The 27,897-nt window shown below is 44.9% G+C and overlaps 1 protein-coding gene across 1 annotated transcript; it reads right to left on the bottom strand.

Annotated features, from left to right (window-relative positions):
• Nucleotides 1-46: 46 nt before the first annotated feature.
• On the bottom strand, nucleotides 47-25,884 carry PRELID3B (PRELI domain containing 3B). Its single transcript, XM_073607559.1, has 6 exons — nucleotides 25,729-25,884; nucleotides 13,949-14,117; nucleotides 8,354-8,443; nucleotides 7,645-7,715; nucleotides 5,351-5,453; nucleotides 47-3,726 (listed from the first exon to the last, which is right to left on the bottom strand). Exons 1-6 carry the CDS (start codon nucleotides 25,758-25,760, stop codon nucleotides 3,604-3,606), a joined length of 588 nt encoding a protein of 195 aa, XP_073463660.1. The 5' UTR covers nucleotides 25,761-25,884; the 3' UTR covers nucleotides 47-3,603.
• Between the last annotated feature and the right edge of the window lie 2,013 nt (nucleotides 25,885-27,897).

Below are 27,897 nucleotides of genomic sequence, written 5' to 3'. Positions count from 1 at the left end.
ACCGACATTTATAATAGAACAGAACAATAAAGACAAACAAGTCGGAGACATTTCCAGTTTTTACTGGCATTTGCTTGTCCAAAATGACATACATAACAAGAACAACAAGGTAAAATATAAAAATAAACTCAGGAGTGCTAGTTGTATAAAACTTGTCATTTAACCCTTATTGTCTGTACAGTTAAGGCCATGTTAACATTTCTGCCACACAAGCAAACAGCTGTTTTTTTTTTTTTTTTTTGGTATAAAACAAACTATTTCTAGACGGGTGAAACAAAACTGTGCTCATACCATAGGACAGGATTTGTATGATGCAAATGCTTACGCATAGTCCAGTCCGCCATTCTGAGAAATGATCCGATTTAGCCAGCGACATTGACAGCGCAGTCATAAGGCAACGATCTTCAGCTGACAAAATGGCCGCTGCTGCTTGGTCACCCGGTGATATTGCTAGCCAGCTGGTAGGCGGTAGAGTCCAAATCACAAAATAGCTGCTGGACTGGGCGACAACCAAATTTATGCAGCTCTATGCTGGGAGTTGAAGCCTTGTGGCATTTTTTTTAAACTCCTACTTAACAGGATTAAAGCTACATGCTAGCCATACTATTCATTAGAAAAATATTTCAAGCAGTATGTTGATATAACTGGTATTTTCAGAGATTAGGAATAAAAAAAAAAAAAAAAAAAAATTTGTGACACTTCCACAGCTATACAAGAGACAATTTAACTCCAAACTGTCTTCATGCTCACCAGAGATCCTTTTTTACTTGTATTCATCCATTTCAATGGGCTTAAGGTGAAGTTCGTAAGTTGCTGGGACACACCTTAGATGCTGCACCCAGCAGTTCTCCCATCCTAAATGCAGGACGCAGCTGATGTCATTGGAATTCACACTTGACCTACTGTAACATCCTTGAAAATAAGCTCAATTTCTCCCCAAAAGTGTGTGTGTGTGTATATATTTTAATTATATAAATAAAAATATGTGTGTGTATATAGAACACACCTTTGTATGAAAATTCAGTATGAAGAAAAAAAAAAAAAAAAAAAGTATAATATAATATATTTTACTTTTTTTTTTTTTTTTTTCTACATACTGTGGGTGCACCTTTGCTGCATACTGAATTTTCATACAAAAGGTGGGCTTAGCCTGTCACATTGCCCAAGTAAATGGCACAGACTTTGGAAAGGGTATTCTCCCTCCCCCCCCCGATATTCACTTAACCTGCGCTCCCTTGCAGCTCCTTTCTCAGCAGAAAGCAAGAAAACCAGCGATGGCACCCTTCTGAGAGGCCAATCCCTAGGCCCTGTCACGTGACTGGAGGACTGAACATTACTGCTCCTCATGGTCACAGACAGAGCCAATCTCAGCGCCGGCTGAAGAGGAGCAAGGAGCTACAACGGAGTGCAGTAAGGGGGTTAGCAGATATCCTTCCATGACACTGTTGCCTGCTTGAGCAAGACGACTGTCTCTTCAAAAGAAAAGTGGCGTTTTCCAGTGCAGCCAACATCCCCTTCATTGAGTTTTTCAAAATATTAATAAAAAATAAATAACAAAACATAACAACTAGCATCTGATTGGCTGCTATAGATGCCAATGTTTACACTGAATTTCTAGAAAGGGCTCCCCAATACTGTTTCCACATGAAGAGGGCTTTTAACATTAAACATATCACATCAGCTCTCATACATCTACTTTATAACCACCACATTTTCAGAATTTACCTAGCTGTACATAAGTCAGAAACAACCCAACTAATGAACTGATACAGGGAAAGGATGAAAGCATAAAGTTAAACTGATGTACAGTATCCTATTTTGTTGTGATATGTACATCCCCAGTCAGAAAAAGATGGAAGTACCATTATACAGCACTGAGTAGGAGTCTCAGTTTTGCTGAAAGCCTGGACTGAAAAACACTTATTTGATTAAACTGATTTGTCTGTTTAGGGTGGTTTGGTGGCAAGGCGTGATCCCTGTTCAGGTCTTCACAGCTATCCAAGATGGCAAAATCATCTCCAACCCTACCAAAGCTGTGAAAGGCTTTTTCAGGTGTCCCCTGCAATAGTGTCTTCCCCCCATGTATCCTTACAGAGAATAATACAGAACACACAATGCAGCATTTGTGCCTGCTACCCTGTATTGAATTTGGGGAATGTTGAAAAGACACTTCAGTAGGCAACATTGGATGTCTGCCAAGACTGAAATTTCCAAGCTGTGGCACAGGTGGTGATGCCTCATTTGCAGGGGATACAGAAAAATCCATTTTGAGTGCAGTTTTACTGATCCTAACACATACAGTATTTTAAAAGTTCACTTGTCACTAAAGCTATCCACATTTAGGAGAACCTAGAAGCTGAAACCTAGAGGTTACCTACATGCACACTATTTCTGTCTTCGAAGCCCTTGAACCCGGCTCACTCTGGATGCAAATACCAACTTTCCCAGCCAGAAAGTCAAAGCCAAGCCACACCCTTGATGCAAACTCATTTATATGTTTAAGAAGCAGAGGGGGTGCAGCAAAACTCAGACTTTGCAGCCTGGGGTATGTAGGGGTGCTCTAGGGCTGTAACTGCACCACATTTAGGTTCTCCAAACTTTATCCAAAAGACAAACTTATAATGTAAATCCAATTAACTTTACTGCTAGAAATAAGAAAGTGTCAAGTCTTTAATAGCCTTCAAAATCCTGGAGGATAAGTGCCACGATTGATTTCAATTAACTGCTACAAGCATGGTGTTCCTTTGCAATATCAACAGACTTTATCACCTATCAGACGAAGAAGCCATGTTTGTGGATGCACTTTTACCGCAAAGCAGCCCATCAATTTTCAGTGACTTCTGAAAATGCTACCCGCCTGGCTGCCAGACCAACTGAACAACTCCAATTTTGACTCAGAGCAGGTCAAAAGACCAAGTCAGAGAAAAGTCAAAGTCGTTATGTGACTGTTTGCAGCTGGATCTGCACTTGTCCATCACCAAACCAGGCAACTGGCATGTGCAAAAAGGTCAGAATGGCACTCTATGTTTTCCTCATCTTTTAACGAATGTGGTTGTAATTGAGAGCTAGCTTAGTACACTGTTTAGTCAGATTGCAGGTGTGCAGATGAGCGACAGGCGATGAAAATGGCACTCATTTACTGAAGTGTCTGACGTAACATCTGCCAAGTTTGGGCTACCTGTATGGCACCAGGAAACAGAATGGAAGCTTGTGATTAACTGCCTTGGGCATTAGAATGTCCAGGACAATTTCCTTGAACACCTTTATAAATATAGCCTGATGAAAGAAGCTGGTTCAACATGGCTCTTGGTCCAATGGTGGAGATAAAGCTGCTGAGATCACATCAAAACCTGTCAAGTATTAATACTGGGAAGGGTGATGGAGGTATTTAGAGAAAGTCACTGTACAACTGTGTACAGTCACTTAACTACCTGGTCCCCTTCATTCATTGTTCCCACACCGCTGCCTCCTCTCTCCACGCTTCAATTTGAAAAATCCTACTTAATAGTTACATTCTTAAATAAGAATAAATAATTGAAGTGCCAAGAGGAAAATCCTAGCATTTCCAGTAGGAACGCCCAATGGCTATGGCATGAGTAAACATCATTCCTCTACATAGGCTGCTGCTGCCATGGTCGTCCTGATGCCCCCTCTTGTTGTTGCCGCCTTCAGATCCTCAAGTTCAGAGTTTAGTTTGCCAATCACCCACTCCAGAGCATCCCGGCCCTAAAGAATCAAGAGAGAAGTTCTGTTATAAGTAATAATTTTTAGAAATGACCCAGAATCCCTTGAAGCAGCAAGCTAGTCTAGTCTAAACACAGCAATTAAAGTGGACCTGTCATTAAATTCATATATTCATACAAGTCAAGCATTTCTAAAACTAACAATATTCTAGATAACTTGTTTTGTACTATTTCTATTATGCAAAACTAATAAAAAAAAAAAAAAAAACACACACAACACCTCACAATATTAGTGTAAGTATATTGTATCTCTTTAGATAAATCAGACAATCCTTCCTGATTGGCTGAGACACAGCAGCGGTGCCACTGGCTCCCGCTGCTGTCAAAGTCAGCTAGCCAATCAGGGGACAGAGGGGGCGGGCTTGGTATCTAAATGGACACAGAGCTGTGCCTCAGCTCGGGTGCCCCTATAGCAAGCTGCTTGGATGACAGAAGAGGGACCCAAGAAGAGGGACCCAAGAAGAGGAGGATACGGGCTGCTCTGTGCAAATCCACTGCAAAAGAGTAGGCAAGTATAACATTTTTTTCCCCTTTAAAAAGAACAAAGCCTTTATAATCACTTTAACTCACAAAGTCTCAAAGTACCAATGATTGCATGGGATAAGGGGTCTAAAGTTTTCCCTTTTAGACAGACCCTGACTGGTAGGTATGCTAATTTTTATACCTCAATGGAATACCTTGTATACGATCTCTGCTGAATGACAAAAATAAAATAGCTGCCCCATGTACAGTTGTAACTACAAGCTATACATAGGAAAAAAAAAAGTTTTACAATGCAACAATGCAATCTTAAAACTAAGACCAAAGGCTCGTACACACGATCCGAAAATTGACCCAAAAAAAACAAACAAACAAAAAAAAAAACCTCTTTCGAACTAATCCTACGATAAATTGGATAGTTAGTACAGAGCCGATCACGATTGTTCATTCGATATTATCCGACAAACGTGAACAATTCTCGTATGATACCAGATCGTATAATTTTCATTTAATCAGTACAGTTGTCGTCCAAAAATACACTACAACAAATGACATCACTTACGATTTTTTTATTCTGTCGTACGAGAATTTTCCTAACTTTAGTAACCTCTCTATTTTCGATATGCGACTAGCATGCAAAAAAATAATTATTTTAAAAAATAATTTTTTTAAAATTTTTAAACGGACGATCGGTCGTCTGATTTTCAGCTCGTGTGTACGGGACATAAGACTATTTAAAGTAAGCTGATAATTTCTGTATGCATGTACAAAATGTAAATTACTACTTTTCCTATAAAGGTTTAGGCAGGTCTTTCCTAGATATTTGGCCGCTTACACTGCCTACTTGACCTTTATACACTAACCCCGAATCACTAGTTGCGGATGGACTAATTCTGCTGTTTACAAGTCATTATAAAAGAAAGCCAGAATTTCAAGTTGCAACTGAAACATGTGAGGATGGAGAGCACAATCCTAGATGCAATACAGTAGATAAGGGAGGCTTATCTGTTTCAGATTGTTTTCCTACCCCACCTAACAAAAACAAACATCAATGGAAGTCATCCAGGGGAATACGACACCCAAATAATGGCAGGAAGTACTGGATTTTAGGCTAGTCACATACTTACCTTACTGGCATTGCTAGAAATGGTATTGGCCATCATTCCCTCTAAATAGCTGCTTAGACTGACACCTTTTACAGATATGATCGCTTCCTGAGTAAGAACGGTCCTGAAAACACAAAGACTGCATTGAAGTCTTGCCTTATCCAAGAAAAATACAGACAAATACACATAACAAGAAAGCGTCTTCCTATTCTCTGCACGCCAAGGCATTTCCAAAGCTGAATCAAGCAACAATTTATATGCTTAGGACTGATATTGCTGACTGCTACCATATAAAATGTCTTTAACCACTCGTTTTGGATCTTAGGTGTTTACATGTTTAAAACAGGTTTTTCTGCTAGAAAATTACTTAGAACCCTCAAACATTATATATGGTTTTTCTTCTAACACTCTAGAGAATAAAATGGCGGTCGTTGCAAATACTTTTATTTGCACCGTATTTGCGCAGCGGTCTTAAAAGCGCACTTTTTTTTGGAAAAAAAATCACTTTTTTGAATAAAAAAAATAAGACAACAGTAAAGTTAGCCCATTTTTTTTTTAATATTGTGAAATATAATGTTACGCCAAGTAAATTGATACCAAACATGTCACGCTTGAAAATTGCGCCTGCTCGTGGAATGGCGTCAAACTTTTACCCTCAAAAATCTCCATAGGCGACGTTTAAAAAATTCTACAGGCTGCATATTTTGCAGTACAGAGGAGGTCTAGCGCTAGAATTATTGCTCTTGCTCTACCGGTCGCTGCAATACCTCACATGTGTGGTTTGACCACTGTTTTCACATGCAGGTGCTACTCGCTGTTTAAAAAAAAAATAAAAAAAAAAAAAAAAAAAAAATAATGGTGTCACTTTTATGTAAACATCCCTTGTAATAGGAAAAAGCATGGCAGGACCTCTTAAATATGAGATCTGGGGTCAAAAAGACCTCAGATCTCATATTTACACAAAAATGCAGGAAAAAAAAAAAAAAAGTCATTTAAAAAAATGACATTTGAAAAAATGTGCCTTTAAGAGGCGTGGATGGAAGTGACGTTTTGATGTCGCTTCCGCCCAGACGAGTGGGTGCCATCTTAGCCTCACTCGTCCCCAGACACACCACAGGGAAGGACGCGATCGCCTCCGCCGCTACCGACGGCTCCGGTAAGCGGCGGGGGGCACCCCTCTCCCGCCACCGATAAAAGTGATCTCGCGGCGAATCCGCCGCAGGGACCACTTTTATCTGAAAGCCGGCCGCTGCACGAAAATGGGGATACTGGGGTTATGGCAGCTAGCTGCTGCCATTATAACGATATCCGCCGCCAAACTTAGGACGTACATCGTCGTGCGGCGGTCGGCAAGTGGTTAAAGTGTTACTAAACCCAGGACCTTGCATTTACTATATCTGGTCTTCCACAGTACTCAGAACATGGAAATGCAATTATTTAAGTAAATATAAACTACTAAATACCTCTTAGCAGTATATAGCAGTCTTGTGACTACTATCAGTGTATGGTTAAAGCTTGTAGGAGTTTTCATACTGCACTGGTTGACCTATCAGGATGAAGGACCCCTGACCCTCTGTCTGAATAGTGCTGATTGGCCCTCTGCACATGCACTCTCCCAAGAAGAAAAAACCCTCTAGCAATACGCACCAAACTGAGCACGTGCACCCCAACTCCACAAACTCTGTCTTATATGAACTTCTTTTTGGAGTCAGTGGAAAAAGAGAAGGATCTGTGCATATAGGATAAAACAGCCTTTTGACACAATGCAGAGGATTAACCCCTTAGGATCCACCTTGAGTATAACAAGCATGCTTTACTGCATATACAGACTGATTTTACTGTGTGGGTTTAGTAACACTAACCACTTGCCAACCTTTAAAATGTCCTGGACTTCTAGTGGTAAAACCAAGTTCATGCCGGTAGCATTTTTTGCAGCCAGTGATGGGCTGTTCAGTAAGAGTGATCCAGGCGATCCCATATGTTATATTTGGCCATATATTGCGTATTATATTGTGAACAATAAAAAATAATTTTAGTGTATTTTTTCCTGAAAATATGAGTTTGATAAACAGCTGCGCAACTGTGCAAAATAAACAGTTGCAACTAACATAATTTTTATTCTACAGGGCCTCTGTAGGCATGTCATTGTTTGGGGGGTTTCTAAGTAAATCACAGCTATGGAATATGTTGGCTTATTTAAAAAAAAATATGACTATACAAATACACAGAACAAAATAAAATAATACTAAAAAGATAAACACGGTATATGTTCTGAATTAGAAGATTAGAGATCTTTAGCACAGCTCTGTACTTACTTTTTGTTGTCCTGAGGATGTGGCTTGTACACTAGTCTTTCATCCACAGACACCATATTTGTGAATGTGATCTAGAATCAAGAAGACAAGTCAACAAGTTACACAACGAGCAAACAACTCCCGCTTAACTGTCCCCCCCCCCCCCTCCAGTGCCACACTTGACCCCTTTTGGGGGGGGGGGTGATGTGGTGCCGACATTGTAGGCTCCCTGGACAGGCAAGTGTCCATGTATTCAAAGTCAGCAGCTACCTTTGCTGATGACTTTTAAATTTTTCGTCCTCTTTAAAGTTAAAATAAATAAATAAATTACTGAAGAATATGCACGCTTGTTTACGCACCTGTGTGCATAGGCACATTACAATTAATGTGCTGTATTTTAGCTCAGTAAAAAAATGTCATCATTCTATCATTAGGAATAGTGCACACTCAGCCAGCTACCAGACAGAAGGTTATGATCCCTGCCCTGCAAATGACGAGTGTAAATTAGTGACGAGAGCTGGCCGAGTGGCTGCGTCTGCTGTCGGAGGTTCAAAGGTGAAAACATTGTGCCATACCCCACATGTGATATGATGTTCAGGCATCAGTGTGCAACATCGCTGCCCCCCCCCCCACCCACCTAGAGCTGTCATGTGGAAGTAGTAATGTCTGGTCAAGGTTGAAGGTCTTTTTACACTTTCATTACATAATCTAACACAAAAGCGCCACCTACATTTGTTGATTTTAGTTCCATTGTTTTTTCAACAGGATCAACCACCGAATGTTCTTGAACGTACGTCCTTGTTCTGGTTGCCCCAATAATCTAAAAAATAAATAAACATAGAACTCATTAGAAAACAGATTCCTGGAAATTTTTATCCTCCTGTCAATGCACACTATGACCCTTCAGGGGAAAGTAACTGTATTTCCTGACAGCCCACTCCCTAGCAAAGTAGATTTACAAATCCACTCTTTCGCTCTAGTAGAGTGGGGCTTCTGGGTATGGATGCTAGAGTAGCCAAATCACCAGGCCAAACACTGTCACACTGAAGGATGGAGAAGGCACAGACATCAGCACCCCTGGTAAGCTCCAACACCGGAGCTCACACAGGGTGGCATGCATTTTCTCACTCTGCATTATGAAGAATATTTTAAAGTGTCTCTAAACACACACAAAAAAATAAATAAATAAATAAATAAAAAATGGGGGGGTGGGATATTACATGAAGATTGATTGAGGCTTCTCCTCCCTGTTATTCTAAGATACAGGCTGGAGGGGCGTGACAACCTGTGACTGGCAGAAATCCACCCACACCATGGTATTGCCAAAAATAATAAAGATTTGATGTCAAATATATATTTGTGTGATAGTTTAAAACTGTTGGATATTCATTTATTTGTACTCGGTATTCCAAAAGCATTTTTTATTTTTAAACACGTGACCAGCAGCAGAGGACCAGAAGCTCCTCCTAGTTTATTTACTACAGACAGGCTGGGGAAGATCTGAGTCATGTGGTAGTTGTATATTATCGGGGGGGGATTTTTTTTTTTTTTTTTGTAATTAATTAAAAGTAGTATGGGATTTGTGTTACAGTTGTGCTCATAAGTTTACATACCCTGGCATAATTTATGATTTCTTGGCCATTTTTCAGAGAATATGAATAACACAAAAACTTCTTTCACTCATGGTTAGTGTTTGGCTGAAGCCATTTATTATCAATCAACTGTTTACTCTCTTTAAATCATAATGACAACAGAAACTACCCAAATGATCCTGATCAAAAAGTTTACATACCCCAGTTCTTAATACCGTGTATTGCCCCCTTTAACATCAATGACAGCTTGAAGTCTTTTGTGGATGAGGCTCTTTATCTTCTCAGATGGTAAAGATGCCCATTCCTCTTGGCAAAAAGCCTCCAGTTCCTGTAAATTCTTGGGCTGTCTTGTATGTAGGGCTGAAACGATTAATCGATATTATCGATAATAATCGATAATGAAAATCGTTGTCAACGATTTTCATTATCGATTAGTTGGTCCGCACCTTCCTTCTGTCTGTCCGTCCGTTTTAAATCCTCCCTCCCTGTGTCCTCGGCGCCGCCGTTTGTGACCAGGCACGTCCGCGGCGCACCTCTCCCCCTCCTCCTCTTTGCAGACGTCATCCCCACTGATCTCAGCCCTGCCCGCTGCCTCGAGGGAACAGAGAGGCGAGGGCAAGAAGGAGGAGAGCCGAGCTGCTCATTCATAGTGAAAGGTAGCAGCTAATAACACAGTAAAAACAGCACATTTTTATGACCGGGCACCATCCTAACAGTATTACTGGGGAGGGAGGGGGGAATGCCCCATCATTGGTGTTCCTGGGAGGGAGGGGAATAGACATAGTGCCCCATTGGTGTTCCTGGGAGGGGGGGGGGGGGGAAATAGTGCCCCATTGGTGTTCCTGGGAGGGGGGGGGATAGTGCCCCATTGGTGTTCCTGGGAGGGGGGGGGGGGAATAGTGCCCCATTGGTGTTCCTGGGGGGGGGGGGGAATAGTGCCCCATTGGTGTTCCTGGGGGGGGGGGGGGGGAATAGTGCCCCATTGGTGTTCCTGGGGGGGGGGGGGGGAATAGTGCCCCATTGGTGTTCCTGGGGGGGGGGGGGGGGGGGGGGAATAGTGCCCCATTGGTGTTCCTGGGAGGGGGGGGGATAATTCCCCATCATTGGTGTTCCGGGGGGTGGCTGCCTGGAGTAGTAGTTCCCCATCATTGGTTTTCCTGGGTGGGAGGAGAATAGACATAGTGCCCCATTGGTGTTCCTGGGAGGGGGGGGGGTAGTGCCCCATTGGTGTTCTTGGGAGGGGTGGGGGGATAGCGCCCCGTCATTGGTGACCCCGGGGGGGATAGCGCCCCGTCATTGGTGACCCCGGGAGGAATAGCGCCCCGTCATTGGTGACCCCGGGAGGAATAGCGCCCCGTCATTGGTGACCCCGGGAGGAATAGCGCCCCGTCATTGGTGACCCCGGGAGGAATAGCGCCCCGTCATTGGTGACCCCGGGAGGAATAGCGCCCCGTCATTGGTGACCCCGGGAGGAATAGCGCCCCGTCATTGGTGACCCCGGGAGGAATAGCGCCCCGTCATTGGTGACCCCGGGAGGAATAGCGCCCCGTCATTGGTGACCCCGGGAGGAATAGCGCCCCGTCATTGGTGACCCCGGGAGGAATAGCGCCCCGTCATTGGTGACCCCGGGAGGAATAGCGCCCCGTCATTGGTGACCCCGGGAGGAATAGCGCCCCGTCATTGGTGACCCCGGGAGGAATAGCGCCCCGTCATTGGTGACCCCGGGAGGAATAGCGCCCCGTCATTGGTGACCCCGGGAGGAATAGCGCCCCGTCATTGGTGACCCCGGGAGGAATAGCGCCCCGTCATTGGTGACCCCGGGAGGAATAGCGCCCCGTCATTGGTGACCCCGGGAGGAATAGCGCCCCGTCATTGGTGACCCCGGGAGGAATAGCGCCCCGTCATTGGTGACCCCGGGAGGAATAGCGCCCCGTCATTGGTGACCCCGGGAGGAATAGCGCCCCGTCATTGGTGACCCCGGGAGGAATAGCGCCCCGTCATTGGTGACCCCGGGAGGAATAGCGCCCCGTCATTGGTGACCCCGGGAGGAATAGCGCCCCGTCATTGGTGTCCCCGGGAGGAATAGCACCCCGTCATTGGTGTCCCCGGGAGGAATAGAAAAAAATGGCACATTACGATTTTTTTTATGATTTTATCCGATTCATCGATTAATCGAAAAAACAATCTGCCGATTAATCGATTATGAAAATAATCGTTAGTTGCAGCCCTACTTGTATGAACTGAATGTTTGAGATCTCCCCAGAGTGGCTCAATGATATTGAGGTCAGGAGACTGAGATGGTCATTCCAGAACCTTCACTTTACTCTGCTGTAGCCAATGACAGGTCGACTTGGCCGTGTTTTGGATCATTGTCATGTTGGAATGTCCAAGTACGTCCCATGCGCAGCTTCCCGGCTGATGAATGCAAATGTTCCTCCAGTATTTTTTGATAACATATTGCATTCATCTTGCCATCAATTCTGACCAAATTTTCTGTGCCTTTGTAGGTCACACATCCCCAAAATATCAGCGATCCACCTCTGTGTTTCACAGTAGGAATGGTGTACCTTTCATCATAGGCCTTATTGACTCCTCTCCAAATGTAGCGTTTATGATTGTGGCCAAAAACCTCAATTTTGGTCGCATTACTCCAAATGACTTTGTGCCAGAAGGTTTGAGGCTTGCCTCTGTGCTGTTTGGCATATTGTAAGTGGGATACTTTGTGGCATTTGCGTAGTAATGGCTTTCTTCTTGTGACTCGACCATGCAGCCCATCTTTCTTCAAGTGCCTCCTTATTGTGCATCTTGAAACAGCCACACCACATGTTTTCAGGGAGTCCTGTATTTCACCTGAAGTTATTTGTTGGTTTTTCTTTGCATCCCGAACAATTTTCCTGGCAATTGTGGCTGAAAATTTAGTTGATCTACCTGACCGTGGTTTGGTTTCAACAGAACCCCTCATTTTCCACTTCTTGATTAGAGTTTGAACACTGCTGTTTGGCATTCTCAATTCATTGGATATCTTTTTATATTCCTTTCCTGTTTTATACAGTTCAACTACCTTTTCGCACAGATCCTTTGACAATTCTTTTGCTCTCCCCATGACTCCAAATCCAGAAACGTCAGTGCAGCACTGGATGAAAGATGCAAGGGTCTGTCAGAAGTCCAGAAACTCCTTGACCTTTTATACACACGAATTACAAAGCAAACAGATCACAGGCAGGAGAGGGTGGTTACCTTTAATAGCCATTCAAACCCCTTTGTGTCAACTTGTGTGCATGTTATCAGGCCAAAATCATCAGGGTATGTAAACTTTTGATCAGGGTCATTTGGGTAGTTTGTTGCCATTATGATTTAAAAAAAAAAAAAAAGTAAACACAGTTGATTAATAAATGGCTTCAGCCAAACACTAACCATGAATGAAAGAAAAGTGTGTTATTTATATTCTCTGAAAAAAGGCCAAGCAATCATAAATTCTGCCAGGGTATGTAAACTTATGAGCACAACTTTCCTAGGTGGATGCAGCATCGGTCCCCCGGTGGCTCAAACACCGAGCGCTCAGTCCTCCCTGAGCAGAGAGCTGGTGACTGTCAGCTCACTGGAGCTCTACGCTGTGGAGGGGGCGGGTGCGGCCAGCTCAGGCATGTGGGCGGGTCATGACTTCATTGTCGCGCTCTTGCCCGAGCCTGGACTGGCTCTGTGACGTCAGCGGGCTTCAGGCTGCTGAAAATGGATCACAGGAGTGAAGAACGAACTAGACTCCTGTGATCCATAGGGGGAAGCACAGCCAAATAAGCTTTGGCTGTACTTCGCCTTTAAAATAATTACAATTTCATCATCCACATACAGAAAGGGAAGGGACAATGTAAATTAAACAGTGTGGTTAGTATCACTTTAATAAAGCACTAGACCCTTTTCTGAAAGCTGCAGTAGTGCATAAAGCTGGAAATACATCACCATTAGGTCCCATAGACAGAACTATTCAATATATGCAAGTACATGCTTAAAACTAACATCATGGCTGGAATTGGCTTTGACTAGTACTACACTTTTGCAGCCTGCATTCAGCCACTGATATGCATATACTGCACTTGTTTAAGATCAGCAATTCTTTAAGGACAGGAATAAAAGCATTAGATTCTACTAACCAGAAAACAGCAGCCGTATTTTTACCCTGACAGGTTCCCTTTAAGAAAGGCGACACGTTACAGTGAACTGCAGGGAATCTGCTGATAACAAGAATTTCTTTGTAACTAGTGAAAGCCATTCACAGGAAACACCCTACGCTCAGCAATTGCCACTGATGTCCGTGGGAGGAGAGAATTAAAGTCCATATAAACACTAAATTAACTTCTTTTATTTGCTTCCTTCTGGTTTGTTAAAATCTACAATTTAAGCATTTTGTTAGAGCTGTTCAATAATTGCAATAAAGGACCTGCCAGAAATCCGGTGCTGCCCTTTTTCCGTTTAACCTTGCAGTGTTTTCTAAAACAATGATATGAGAAAGTGTGCCAGAACTACAGAACACCCCCATGTTATGGAAGGGGGTGTCCTTTCCTGAGACAACATTGTTTCCCACTGTATTGGATCTATAGGGGAGAGTGCTGTTACCCTAGGACAGAAAGCCACCACATCTAAGGACTGGTACTCTGTGGTGTTATACATTTTTGTTCTCAGGTTAGGATACACTTGTGTTTCTTCTAACACATCTGCTTCTATGGAATCGGACTTACTGATTTCACTAAAGAAGGCATTCCCCACTCCGTGCTCAGCAGCCGGTCACTGTGTAACTTCCCACTGTTATCCACGTGTCTGTCCAACACATCCACGCCAACCACACTGGGGTTCATGGGGTTGGGGTACTTCTGCATGGCTGCTGTTGTGACCGTTTCCCATGGGTGGCTGTCAAGAACAGGATTAAAAGCATTAAGTAAAAAAACATACATAAAAGTGACATACATCAAGTTTGTACAGTATCAAACCTGCATTTAAAGCATACCATTTTCGATTGTATTGCATAGAGCAGAGAAGGGTTACAGCCTCTGTATGGTTTTTATTGTCTCCTGTTCTTTTTTTGGGATGGAAAAAAAAAAATAAAAAAAAAATAAAAAAATAAACACCCCACCACACACATCTATTTGCTTGCTTAACATCAGTCTGGTTATTCAGAGTGAATATTAAACCTGCAGGCTCATCTTCAAAGTTCAAAACGGAGAAGCCGTATTATGTGGCAGTCAGGCTATATACCGATTGAAATTTGGTCAGTTCAGGAGAGAACATCTGAATTTCGATTGGCATGTGGCTGACTCCACTAGACAGAAGTTGATTATTTGATCGATTTCTGTTAAAGAAAGGTGCCGGAAAACCTCTTGATTAGTGTCTGTAGCCAATTAGTTGCCGATCAGGATATTCGGACAGCTGGGGGTGTCACTGTCAGAATACAATGTCCTGGCACGGGGAATTCTTGTTTGTGTGGTTGGAGAAGTTTGGTTAAGCTGGCCATAGATGGTTTGAACTTTCGTTGGTTCAGCAGGGACTGGCCAGGATTCGATCCATCTATGGACAGACTGACTGGGCCCAAGTTAGTCAATCCACTTGGGTACAACCAGCATGTCAGATTTCTCTTGAAGGAACGGTTCCACGCACCGCCCCGTCAGGAGAACACAACAGCTCGCAGGAGGGATTCCCCCATGAATTGTGTTCATGGGGGAAATCAAGCAAATTTCTTTCCTGCAACCCGTGTTTAAAGGAAGGGAAAATAAATTGCATACTCTATGGACTGTCTTATTTGTCTTTTTTTTTTCCATTCTTTTTTTTTTTTTTTTTTTTTTTAATCCTTTATTTAAAATTTTTTATAGCAGAATACAAAATAGAAAATACAGAATAAAAATGAAAAGCAAAGAAAATAAGTCTAAATAGAACCAGAAGCCCCCCCCCCCCCCCCCCCCCCCCAAAATAAAAGAGAAGATTGATGCATAGGGGTTTATTTACTAAAGGCAAATCCACAAGTGCACTTGGAGGTGCAGTCGATTTAGATCTGAGGGGAAGATCTGAAATGAGGGGAAGCTCTGCTGATTTTATCATCCATTCAAGCAAAAATGCTGTTTTTTTATTTTCCTCGCATGTCCCCCTCAGATCTACAGTGACTTTACTTCCAAGTGCACTTGTAGTGCAAAGTGGATTTGCCTTTGGTAAATAAATCCCAATTGTATATCATACGTGTCTGAGTATATTCACAAAGCAGACAACCTTAATGGCAGTATTCTCTCAAGGGAATAAGTCTATCCATAGCAACAACCTTACAAACCTGATAATCATGTACGATAAATAGGTGCTTTGAGTCATGTGGTCATAACAACAGAACAATGCGTGACCTTGTCCATGTACGGTGTACTTGTTGTCTGTTGCACATTGTACAGGGAGGAGGCTCTCGTGTATCACTGTATTATGTAATATAATTAAGTTCTTGCCTCAGTGTCCTGTTCTCTAATTAATATTGTGCTGTCTTATTGTGAGAAGCTGCTGGGGAAAAAAAGCCATGTGACTCCACATAATTAGAATCAGATGTCAGTGAGCAGAGGTGCAGCGAGAATTCTGCAAAGCTCAGGAAACCTCTTCATAAAATAGGAAGTGAAGGTGGCAGAGCCGGAGTTGTCAGGAATGTCCTCAGAGGAGTCACTTTCCTCTTTATCGGAGCTGTAGGAAGGTCACACTGTGCACAATCCTTTGATGTGAAGTCACATGAGGGGATGACGAGGGGGATGACGAGGGAGCTGCCCCCCCATCATCATGGAAAAAGCACGAGGCAGATGAAACTGACACACACCCCTTCCACCCCACCCCCGTCACATTCAAACTTTCCTGAAGGCTAAACGCAACTTCTCTAAACAAAATGGAAGATTCACATTGTAAGCCAACGAGCAGTGCTGCCTTATCTGTGTTTCCTGTTAGGTGTACATACATTAGTAGCAATGATGATTAACAGTATACCCTGTAATGCAGCACTATGGTATGTGATGACACTATTAAAAAGATTTTTTTTTTCAAATAACAAACATGTCATACTTACCTGCTCTGTATAATGGTTTTGAGCAACCCTGATCCTCCTCTTCTGGATTCCCCCGTCGCTGCTCTGTGCCCCCCCCAACCCCGCCGCTATGAGGGGCATTCTTAGGCGGCACAGTGGTGTAGTGGATAGCACTTTTGCCTAGCAGTAAGAAGGGTCGCTGGTTCGAATCCCAACCACGACTCTACCTGCCTGGAGTTTGCATGTTCTCCCTGTGTCTGCGTGGGTTTTCTCTGGGTTCTCCGGTTTCCTCCCACACTCCAAAGACATGCTGGTAGGTTAACTGGATCCTGTCTAAATTGTCCCTAGTATGTATGAATGTGAGTTAGGGACCTTAGATTGTAAGCTCCTGGAGGGTAGAGTGAATGTACATGTAAAGCGCTGCGTAAATTGACGGCGCTATATAAGTAACTGAAATAAATACATTCGTCCACACTGTGCCCTGTGTGTCCATTGACACACAGAATGCTAGCTGTGATTGACAGCAGCCAGAGCCAACGGCTCTGGCTACTGTGTTTGAGCCAATCAGGAAGGAGAGAGCTGGGAGAGCTCTTGTACACATCGCTGGATAGAGATCAGGCTCAGGTAAGTATAAAAGAGGGATGGAGAGGTGCATAGAATGTATGAAGGTTAAAAAAAAAAAACTTCAACCTTTAGAACCACTTTAAGATCATCTTCCCGGAATTGATGACCAACTTCAAGAAGCCGCTTCAGACTTGTTAAACCTCTTCAGTAAAGAAAATGTTTTGTGGTGGGACAATGAGACGTGATAACCAACTTATGGTGGTGGGGGAAAAAAAAAACCCAAAAGGCGCAAAAACACACTGTCACTAGTACACACACCGCCACTAGAGAACACACACCGCCACTAGAGAACACACACCGCCACCAGTACAGGTATGGGAAACTTTGGGGTCTGTTTATAAAACATTCATTGCACTAATTACAGAAGTGTTCATGCTGAACCGTCCCTGGAATGTTTCCAAGAGATTAGTTCCTGTATCATCAGCTCAATCTGGTGGATAAAAAGCGATAACGTTTTCTCATTGCGGTATTTCTGAAATTTATACCAAGCCGACCACTAGACAGAGCTGATAAAACAGGAATTCATCTCTTAGAAAAATGATGATGACATTTCATTCAGGTTGCATAAATACGTCTAACATTTAAGCAATTAATGTTTTATAAATAGACTCCTTTGACACACAGCACGGCTTTCTGGAGCCATAACCTGGCTCAACAACGGACGATTTAAGAAATCAACTGAGGTGGGTTGAAAACGATCAGGCGAACAGTAAGTACACCTCATCGGATGCAGTCACCGATTAGGGGAATCAATCGATTTTCTCTTATTTAGCCTGGGGCTGACAATCGCAGGATGTATGGCTATCCTAACTGATTTTGAACAAGGAGATGAGGCGTTTGCACTCTAAAGCTGGGTATACAAGCACAGGAATCCAGCTGGTTCTCCGTTAACCTGACAAATTTCAGGCTGTGTGCCGCGCTCTGGCCAACAAAAACCGTCCAACAACCCAACCTGCCTCCATCAAACGGTCCGGCTGGAAAACCAGCGCTGATCTGTGAAATCAGGACAGGCAGGGAGATCCCCCATCAGAATACAATAGCCAGCAAGGGAGATCTCTACAGCCACATCACCCATGTGGATCCGGGGACCTGTCAAGTTTATTCGTTCAACCCGCCGACTGAATGAAAAAGCTGTGCATTTATACCGAGCTTTAGGCTGACCATACACTACAATCTGACTGTACAATCTCCTATGTAGTGCAAGGGCCTGCCTGATCTGATACAATTTGAATGTATTGTTTATGTGTGTCCTCATATTACATCATTTGATAACTCCAAAAAGGAAATTGTACAGATTGTATAGTGTATGGCCAGCTTAATGTCACTAGCAGTGTCAAACACACCAGGGACAATTCAGCCAGAAGTGGATAAAACTACTGATAGATTTTTTTTGTGGCTGATGGAGGATGACAGGAGTGCCCAGAGGAGAATATACAAACTCCAAGCAGACACTGCCCCTGGAATCCAGTAGCTGGGAAGAACACATAGGGGCTTATTTACTAAAGGTAAATCCACTTTGCACTACAAGTGCACTTGGAAGTTCAGTCACTGTAGATCTGAGGGGAAGATCTAAAATGAGGGGAAGCTCTGCTGATTTTATCATCCAATCATGTGCAAGCTAAAATGCTGTTTTACATTTTCCTTGCATGTCCCCCTCAGATCTACAGCGACTGCACTTCCAAGTGCACTTGTAGTGCAAAGTGGTTTTTCATTTAGTAAATAACCCCCATAGCCCTGTATTATCTTTCAAGGTGCCTCCAGGACTGATTAGTACAGGTTACTAGTATCAGTCTATAATGCTGTCATTTACAGAGTTTTATGGACTAGACCTTTCACATGACACATTATGAACACTCAGCAAACACGTGCCGCCTTGGAATAACCAGTCGGGTGGATTCTGAGGAATGTGTACACTCACATACACAGAGAAGGTTACCAGGTATTCCACATTGCAACATGACCGATAAGAGTCAGTCATTGAAGGTCTACAGTCATCTGGAAGTCACTTAAAAGTCTCCACACACCTGAAAGGCAGCCAATACATTGGGGTTTATTTACTAAAGGCAAATTCACTCTTCACTACAAGTGGAAGTGTAGATTTGTGGGGAAGATCTGAAATAAGGGGGAGGCTCTGCCTATTTTATCATCCAATCATGTGCAAGTAAAAATTATGTTTTTTATTATCCTTGCATGTCCCCCTCAGATCTACAGTGACTGAACTTCCAAGTGCACTTGTAGTGCAGAGTGGATTGGCCTTTAGTAAATCAACCTCATTGTGCATTTTATTTGTTCAACCAGCTGGTCTATCTATCTATCTAGCTTGTCATTAGATCACACAGCAAGCTGACCTCAATCACCCTCCATTATACCAGTTACCATTATCCTAGGTCCGACATGTACCATCATGTCCATTCCTTCATGACTGAAAAATTCCCAGCATGCCGACTCTGTAATCTCTTAAGCAGGCCATAGATTATAGAGCTGCACATCTTCACTGGTCTCACAATTTGATTATCGTGTCAACAATTCGATTCCACAATTACTGCCCATGGTTTTCATCAAAAAACCATCAGTGCAGCCATTGGACCAGTGTGCCATCTATCACAGAAGGTGGTCTAGGAGGCAGGACTTTGTTACAGCGGCCATATTGAAATCCAAGCTCTGTGACACAGCTGGAGATGCCCGCTGTGTGTGATCCAGGCACAGGTGAACGGCCGCCCTGGGCATTTCTGATGAAAGCTCCGTGATACAGCGGGAGATCCCCGCTGTGTGTGACATACAGAGAGGGGGAGGAGCGTCGGGATGACATCATCAATGCAATCGCGATTCAGCCGTTCTCTGCATCGATGCAGAGTAGTGTAAGGCTGAATCGCCATGCATCAATTAAACAATTATTTTCAACACCCCTAATAGATTATGCAATTTAAAATCCCTCTATACCCCCACCAATACAGTCAAGGTGGATGGGAGAATCCCTCCCGCTGTGGTATTTTATTCTGACGGCGGGAGCCTTACCTACCATGAGAATACCATGATCAGTGTTGCTGGCTATAGCCGGCAGCACTTATTTGGGAAAAACCCAACCGACTACTAGTACACAAACCGATTGACTTGTGTACAACCAGCCTGCCCATACATGGACTGAGGCTGGGTTCACACCATCGCCATATGCGGCTCCCATGGTTCAACGTTTGAGGTCCGATTTCAGCCCAAATTTTAGGCTGAATGCAGACCTGAAAATGGACCAAAAGATGCACAGGGCTCCTGTGCTAATTTGCACAGGAGCCGCTGCGGAGATGTGTGAACCGGCTCCATAGAGAGCTGGACAAAATCTCCTGCTATTGCAAATTGGATGCGGAGAAGCCACATTCAAATCTCAATGGTGTGAACTCAGCATGAAATTCATATATTTAGGGACAGCACACTCATTTTCCGTATAGTATTTGTTTAGTAGGGTATTCACTACGTTAGGTGCAGCAGTCCAATTACTGATAGCCAAGCGCCAACCCAGCCCCTTCCCTAAACCTTATTGGATTGAAAGTCAGCTGGTCCCTGCTGAATTCCGATCTATGTACGGCTGGCTGAAGTCACCCGAGAGTTACCAAAAAGGTCTGCAGACACCTCAAATCACCAAATGTGACGTGTGCTGACTGTACTTTGAGGAGTGAAGCTAGGTTGCGCTTGATGCGTTTTTTGTAGCGCATTTTTTGAACATGCATTTTTTTTTTTGCTAATAGCAAAGTACGTCACGTCTGTTCATGTAGTGCGACTGAAGTGACTTTATACTCTCTGGCACTTAAGACACATCAAAGTCCTGCAGGAACCTTTATAAGTGCACAGTCGCATGTTGGGGTCAGGGTTAGCGGTAGTCATTAGGATTGGGGTTAGTCTGGGTTCTAACTGTAAAAATTACTGCTAATCCTAACTATCTCTAACATGAAACTTTGGACACAGTTTCCTGAACTACTTGGATGCTACTTGAATGCCAGGGTTTATAGTCACATCAAAGTTGCACTACATGAACAGTACTGTCATACTTTCCTATTAGCAAAAAACAAAACAAACAAACAAAAAAAAATTAAAAAAAAGCAATGCTTGCAGTTTAGGTGTGGGTCCGTTGAAGTCTATCACATTCAAAACGCAACCTGCTTTGGGGGGGGGGGGGGGTTACCCCATAGCATACATGTCGTGCTATGGGGTGCTCCTGTGCCATTTAACCAATCATAGAGGCACCCCAATGCACCTTACCAGCACATAATAATGTACATTTTGGCACACAACTAAAGGGAATGCACGTTGTGGTTTGCTGACGTAGATAAATCAATGCGCTCTGTCACATTATAGGGAGCCCATGTAAACGAATGACCTGCCCAAACACACCTCACTCTGACATGTCACAGAGCTTTGTGTTCACACACCGCAAGAGTACGAGACGGCCTAATCTGAGGATTTCCTGATTTGGGGACAGTAAGCTCAGATCTAATTGGTTGCTCCGCTGTAGAGAATGTTATCGCTGATCTCTAAAATCACTAGTCGGCTGTCATAGCTTGGAGACATTCCCCAGATACCAACATTCATTCAGGCTGATCTCACGCTAGCCATTCTATTGTTGGCGACAGCTAGAAAACAACAGGATCATTATACATGGCTAGATAGGAGGAGGGGGATAGCAGCCTGGCTCTATGTGAGGCCCTCTTACTGGTTGGATGGGACGGCGGTGATATATTCTGCAACATTTCAGGCAGCGATGCCGTTCTCATCCAGCCAGCGAGGGGATGACATGTGGAAGCCACTGGGCCTGGACTACAGTATTTGGTGATCACTCACCATGACCGGTACATAAATTAATAATACACACCAGGGTGGATAAAAAGCGATGATCTAAAAAACAAGCAAAAAAAAAAAAAAAAAAGAAACACAATTTGGATTTTTTTGATTTTAAATCAAATTGTTTGGATTTTTATAAAATTTGTTTTAATAAAATGCTTTTGGAGTTACAAAAAAAAAAAAATCTAAAAGATCGTTTTCTACTTAAGATACATTAATTATTTAGTTTATTCAGCATGAAATGGAGCTTAGTTATGTAGCATGAGGCTGTATGTTCTCCAATATTGATATTTTTGGTAAACTCATTCAGATTGAATCCAAGCTCTGCAAGCTGAGATAACATGCACTGGCAATGTTATTGTTTTAAAAAAAAATTAAAAAGAATTTGATTAGTACAACTATGTGTGATTAACCTAAAAATCGGTTCTGATATCGCCGTTTTACTAACCCGACAGCTTCTTATTCTAAACCTTCATTTTGTTTTCAAATATTAAAGATTCTAACTACCAGCAAGAATAGGTCCTTGCATTTAAAGAGCACCTGTCATTTCAGATCCATCATGGCAGTGCCCGTTAGCGGGCATCCACTCACCCGCTGCCGCCACGTCTAGAGGTCGACCGATATATCGGCCGATATTTGGCCGATTGTGCTGATAAAAAAAGCCGATTATAACTTCAGTGGGACTTGCAAATGACTTCTGTAATAGAAGTCAATGCAAGTTGTCTGAAGTTATCTTCTCTCCTCCTCTGGGCAGCCTGCCAAATCTGATAAGAAGATACATTTGTATCTTTTCGAGTTCTTTTATCAATAGACTGAACTCTGTGTGTAGAATTTCTCAGTTTAACCATTTAAAGACTCAATCTTTTCTGACACTTGTTGCTTACAAGTAAAAATCCTGTATTTTCTGCTAGAAAATCACTTAGAACCCCCAAACATTATATATATTTTTTTTAGCAGAGACCCTAGGGAATAAAATAGCGGTTGTTGCAATATTTTTTGTCACACGGTATTTGCGCAGCGGTCTTTCAAATGCAATTTTTTTTTACACTAATTTAAAAAAAAAAAAAAAAAAAAGCAGTAAAGTTAGCCCATTTTTTTCGTCCAAAAGTTATGATTACCTGTTTTTGTGTATTTAATATTTAAGATATAGTTTTTTTTTTTTTTTAATCTAAATTCTACATACAAGTGAACTGATTGGAGGTTTGTTTTGTTCAATAAATGTTTAAATGTAAAAAATTTTCTGTATCACTTATTACTTAAGGCTTTCACACTGGAGCGGGCATGCGTTGACGGTAAAACGCTGTTAGTTTTAGCGGCGCTTTACCGTCATTTTAGCGGCGCTATTCGGCTGCTAGCGGGGCGCTTATAACCCAGCTAGAGGCCGAGGAAGGGGTTAAATGCACTCATGAAGTGCTGCTGCCAAAACGCTTTGCAGGCGCTTCGGCAGCGGTGTGCATTCATTTCAATGGGCAGGAGTGGTGGAGGAGCGGTATACACCGCTCCAAAGATGCTGCTTGCAGGACTTTTTTTTTTAACATCCTGCCAGCGCATCGCCTCAGTGTGAAAGCACTCGGGATATCACACAGACTGCAGGGGAGCCGTTTTACAGGCACTTTACAGGCGCTATTTTTAGCCCAAAAGCGCCTAAAAAAACGCCCCAGTGTGAAAAGGGTCTAACTGTTAGATTTTATGAGATGAAGGGGAAAAAAAAAAAAAAATCGGCCCAATATATCGGCCCAAAAAAATCGGCATCATATATCGGCCATCGGCCACCGCGATTTCTTAATATCGGCATCGGCCAGAGAAAAACCCATATCGGTCGACCTCTAGCCACGTCCCTCACCTTGTTGTGCCGCATCACCAGCCGTCCCATTAAAGTGAATGGGACTGTCGGTGAGTCCACAGTGGGTCAGAGGAGGATCCTCTGCAGGACAGAGATGACAGTTGCTCTTTAAAAATGATGATTTAAATTGAGCCTTTTTACTAGCGATTCAAATCAAATCCACCCCCCTACACACAGTCCATTCTCCTCTACAATGACTGCGGAGCACCCTGACCTCTACTATAGAAACCAGTCACCGATCTATGGCAGGCACTGGGGACAGTCACTGGAGCTGGCAGGCCTGTACTTCTATATGTCAGGTGTTACCAAATGTCATTTCCCGTGGTAATGCCGCAAGACAACCGCAGCGCCCATTCAAAACCAAATCATCAAATACAGAAGTCCTCTTCTTGTGATCACAATCATTTCCTCCGGGGGGTTGAGAAATGCAGAGAATGTCACATTCTGCAGAAACCTGACTCAGCCATCCAACCGTCAGATCGTCCAATCACTGCCAGACAGCGGGGAGCTGCAGAACGATGATCCAGCGGAGCTGTGCAGTGCTCAGACTGGTCACCATGGGAACCTCAGAGATGAAGGAGTCGGCATGCTGGGAAATATTCTGTCATTGTGAGGAGGATGGACATGATGAGACATGTAGTGGTAGGATGGTGATAACTCCTCTTATAATGGAGGGGGATGAAGGTGATGTAATAAGCTATGCTGGTACCAATACAGAGGTGACAGAGCATGCTGGCACAGGAGACATCCTGTAATCAGACAATCAAATGTGCATCTATGATGGGAAGAATTACAGGCCTGCTAGGACCTGTCACCTGTCCTCCCCCCCGTGACACCGCAGACCTTCCAGGACCTGTCCTTCCCCCAGTGACACCGCAGACCTTCCAGGACCTGTCCTCCCCCCAGTGACACCGCAGACCTTCCAGGACCTGTCCTCCCCCCAGTGACACCGCAGACCTTCCAGGACCTGTCCTCCCCCCAGTGACACCGCAGACCTTCCAGGACCTGTCCTTCCCCCAGTGACACCGCAGAGCTTCCAGGACCTGTCCTTCCCCCAATGACACCGCAGAGCTTCCAGGACCTGTCCTCCCCCCAGTGACACCGCAGAGCTTCCAGGACCTGTCCTCCCCCCAGTGACACCGCAGAGCTTCCAGGACCTGTCCTTCCCCCAGTGACACCGCAGAGCTTCCAGGACCTGTCCTCCCCCCAGTGACACCGCAGAGCTTCCAGGACCTGTCCTTCCCCCAGTGACACCGCAGAGCTTCCAGGACCTGTCCTTCCCCCAGTGACACCGCAGAGCTTCCAGGACCTGTCCTCCCCCCAGTGACACCGCAGAGCTTCCAGGACCTGTCCTCCCCCCAGTGACACCGCAGAGCTTCCAGGACCTGTCCTCCCCCCAGTGACACCGCAGAGCTTCCAGGACCTGTCCTCCCCCCCCCCAGTAACACCGCAGAGCTTCCAGGACCTGTCCTTCCCCCAGTGACACCGCAGAGCTTCCAGGACCTGTCCTCCCCCCAGTGACACCGCAGAGCTTCCAGGACCTGTCCTCCCCCCAGTGACACCGCAGAGCTTCCAGGACCTGTCCTCCCCCCAGTGACACCGCAGAGCTTCCAGGACCTGTCCTCCCCCCAGTGACACCGCAGAGCTTCCAGGACCTGTCCTCCCCCCAGTGACACCGCAGAGCTTCCAGGACCTGTCCTTCCCCCAGTGACACCGCAGAGCTTCCAGGACCTGTCCTTCCCCCAGTGACACCGCAGAGCTTCCAGGACCTGTCCTTCCCCCAGTGACACCGCAGAGCTTCCAGGACCTGTCCTTCCCCCAGTGACACCGCAGAGCTTCCAGGACCTGTCCTCCCCCCCCCCCCCCCAGTAACACCGCAGAGCTTCCAGGACCTGTCCTTCCCCCCCATGACACCGCAGAGCTTCCAGGACCTGTCCTTCCCCCAGTGACACCGCAGACCTTCCAGGACCTGTTCTCCTCCCCCCTCCAGTGACACCACAGGACCCATGCTGGGTCTTATAGTCCTCCGGGGAGCACACAGCCTGTGTTCCGCACAGTACAGGCCGGAACCTGCAGCTCGCCCCGGGACTTCTCCTTCCACACACAGCGATCCTTCTAGAAGGTTCCATGGAGGCCCATCCCCCTGTGTTCCCCTCTGTTTCCCCTCACGGTGCCGCCCCCCCGGTACTCACTCGAACACGTGCTCGGAGGTCCAGATCTTCATGTCTCCGCTCTCCGGTCACCAAATGATCGATCCGCGCTCAGCTCTGTCTGAGGGAACAACCGGGCCGCCAATCAGCGGCGGGAACGTCATCGCATTTCCGTCATCAGACCACGCCCCCGCACCCGGCATTGTTAAAGTGACAGAAGAAGATGACCTTCACGTTGTTGTACGGCCCGCATGTCACCGATGTCACCGATCTCCCTCCTCCTCCTCCTCCCAGTCTCTCTCTATCCCGCAGTACAGACCCAGAAATCCCAGCCCAGATATACAGTAATATGTTGGATAGACCAGGGAAGAGGGGACACTTCTGTCTGGTTTTATTCCAGTCTGTGACCCACAATATGGGAGATTTCTCTCACTTCCTGTCCCAGTGACACCAGGAGAAGACATGGAAGGATCACCAGGGCTGACAGTAATAAGAACACCATCAGAGGTTCTGATCACCGATGATGGTGGGGGATGGGCCTGTAAGAAAGACGCCAAAGGGGGAGGGATGACTGTGATCATCATCAACAGAATATGTCCAGAGTACAGAAAAATTTAATTCACCAATACTGAGCCCCATTACAGGGAACTAAACCCTCCTCTCCTATACAGCCAAGGGAGCCGCCATCTTATCCTCTCTGATCTGCACTTATCATGGTGCTGCACATGTGATCAGTTAGGACACCAGACATTTGATGGCTTGACAGTTCGGTTTAGAGCACAAGCAACTGTCATTCATGGCATGCCTTGAATTGAACTGTTTTGGAAACTGTTAAAACGATGGGCTTAATTCCACTTCATTGTCACCTGGGGATCCAGCCAGTAAGTCTGTTATTGTTCAACTTCCTCTAATCACTTCCTGACCACGCTATAGCTGAATAACGGCTACAGTTGTCCAGTTCTGGGGGGGCATCATATGACGTCCTCCGGTGATTGTACCCGCTGCCTGTGTGCCCTGCGATCGCCAAGTCCTTCAGAAACAGCTGATCACAGATCGCGGTAAAGGGCCAATCACAGCGACCCTTTACCACTTGATCTGCTGTGTCCAATCACTGATGACCACTATGTAAACACAAGCCAGTCATCGGTATTCCTTTTCTCATGCTGACAGCAGTAGGAAGGGAGAAGAGCTCATATTAAAGGGACATCTACACTGATTATCAGTGCAGCCCCAATCAGTGCCTCCTCATCACTGCCACCTATCAGTGCCGCTTATCAGTACCCATCACTGCCACCTATCAGTGCCGCTTATCAGTACCCATCCGTGCCGCTTATCAGTACCCATTACTGCCACCAATCAGTGCCGCTTATCAGTACCCATGAGTGCCTCCTATCAGTGCCCATCACTGCCACCCATCAGTGCCACCTATCAGTGCCCATCACTGGCACCCATCAGTGCCACCTATTAGTACCCATCACTGCCACATATCAGTTTCACTTATCAGTACCCATCAGTGCCACCTATCAGTGCCCATCAGTGCCACCTATCAGTGCCCATCACTGTCATCTATCAGTGCCACCTATCAGTGCAGCCTATCAGAGCCCATCACTGCAACCTCTCAGTGCCCATCACTGCCACCTATCAGTGCCCATCAGTGCTGCCTATAAGTGCCATCTATCAGTGCCGCCTATCTGTGCAGCCTATCAGTGCTGCCTATTAGTGCCACCTATCAGTGCCCATCACTGCCACCTATCAGTGCCACCCATTAGTGCCACCTGTCAGTGCAGCCTATCAGAGCCCATCACTGCCACCTATCAGTGCCCATCAGTGGCAACTATCAGTGCCGCCTCTCAGTACCCATCACTGCCACCTATCAGTGCCACCTATCAGTGCTCATTACTGTCACCTATCAGTGCTGCCTATCAGTGCCCATCAATGCCACCTATCAGTGCAGCCTATCAGAGCCCATCACTGCCACCTATCAGTGCCACTTATTAGTGCTTCCTATCAGTGCCACCTATCAGTGCCCATCACTGCCATCTATCAGTGCCACCTATCAGTGCTCATCACTGCCACTTATCAGTGCTGCCTATTAGTACCCATTACTGCCACTTATCAGTGCCACCTATCGGTACCCATTACTGCCACCTATCAGTGCCCATCATTGCCATCTATTAGTGCTGCCTATCAGTGCCACCTATCAGTGCTGCC

Source organism: Aquarana catesbeiana, linkage group LG12, assembly GCF_042186555.1.
Source record: "Aquarana catesbeiana isolate 2022-GZ linkage group LG12, ASM4218655v1, whole genome shotgun sequence".
Classification (NCBI taxonomy): domain Eukaryota; kingdom Metazoa; phylum Chordata; class Amphibia; order Anura; family Ranidae; genus Aquarana; species Aquarana catesbeiana.
The sequence above is the reverse complement of the archived record's forward strand: the minus strand, read 5'-3'. Positions and strand labels throughout refer to the sequence as shown.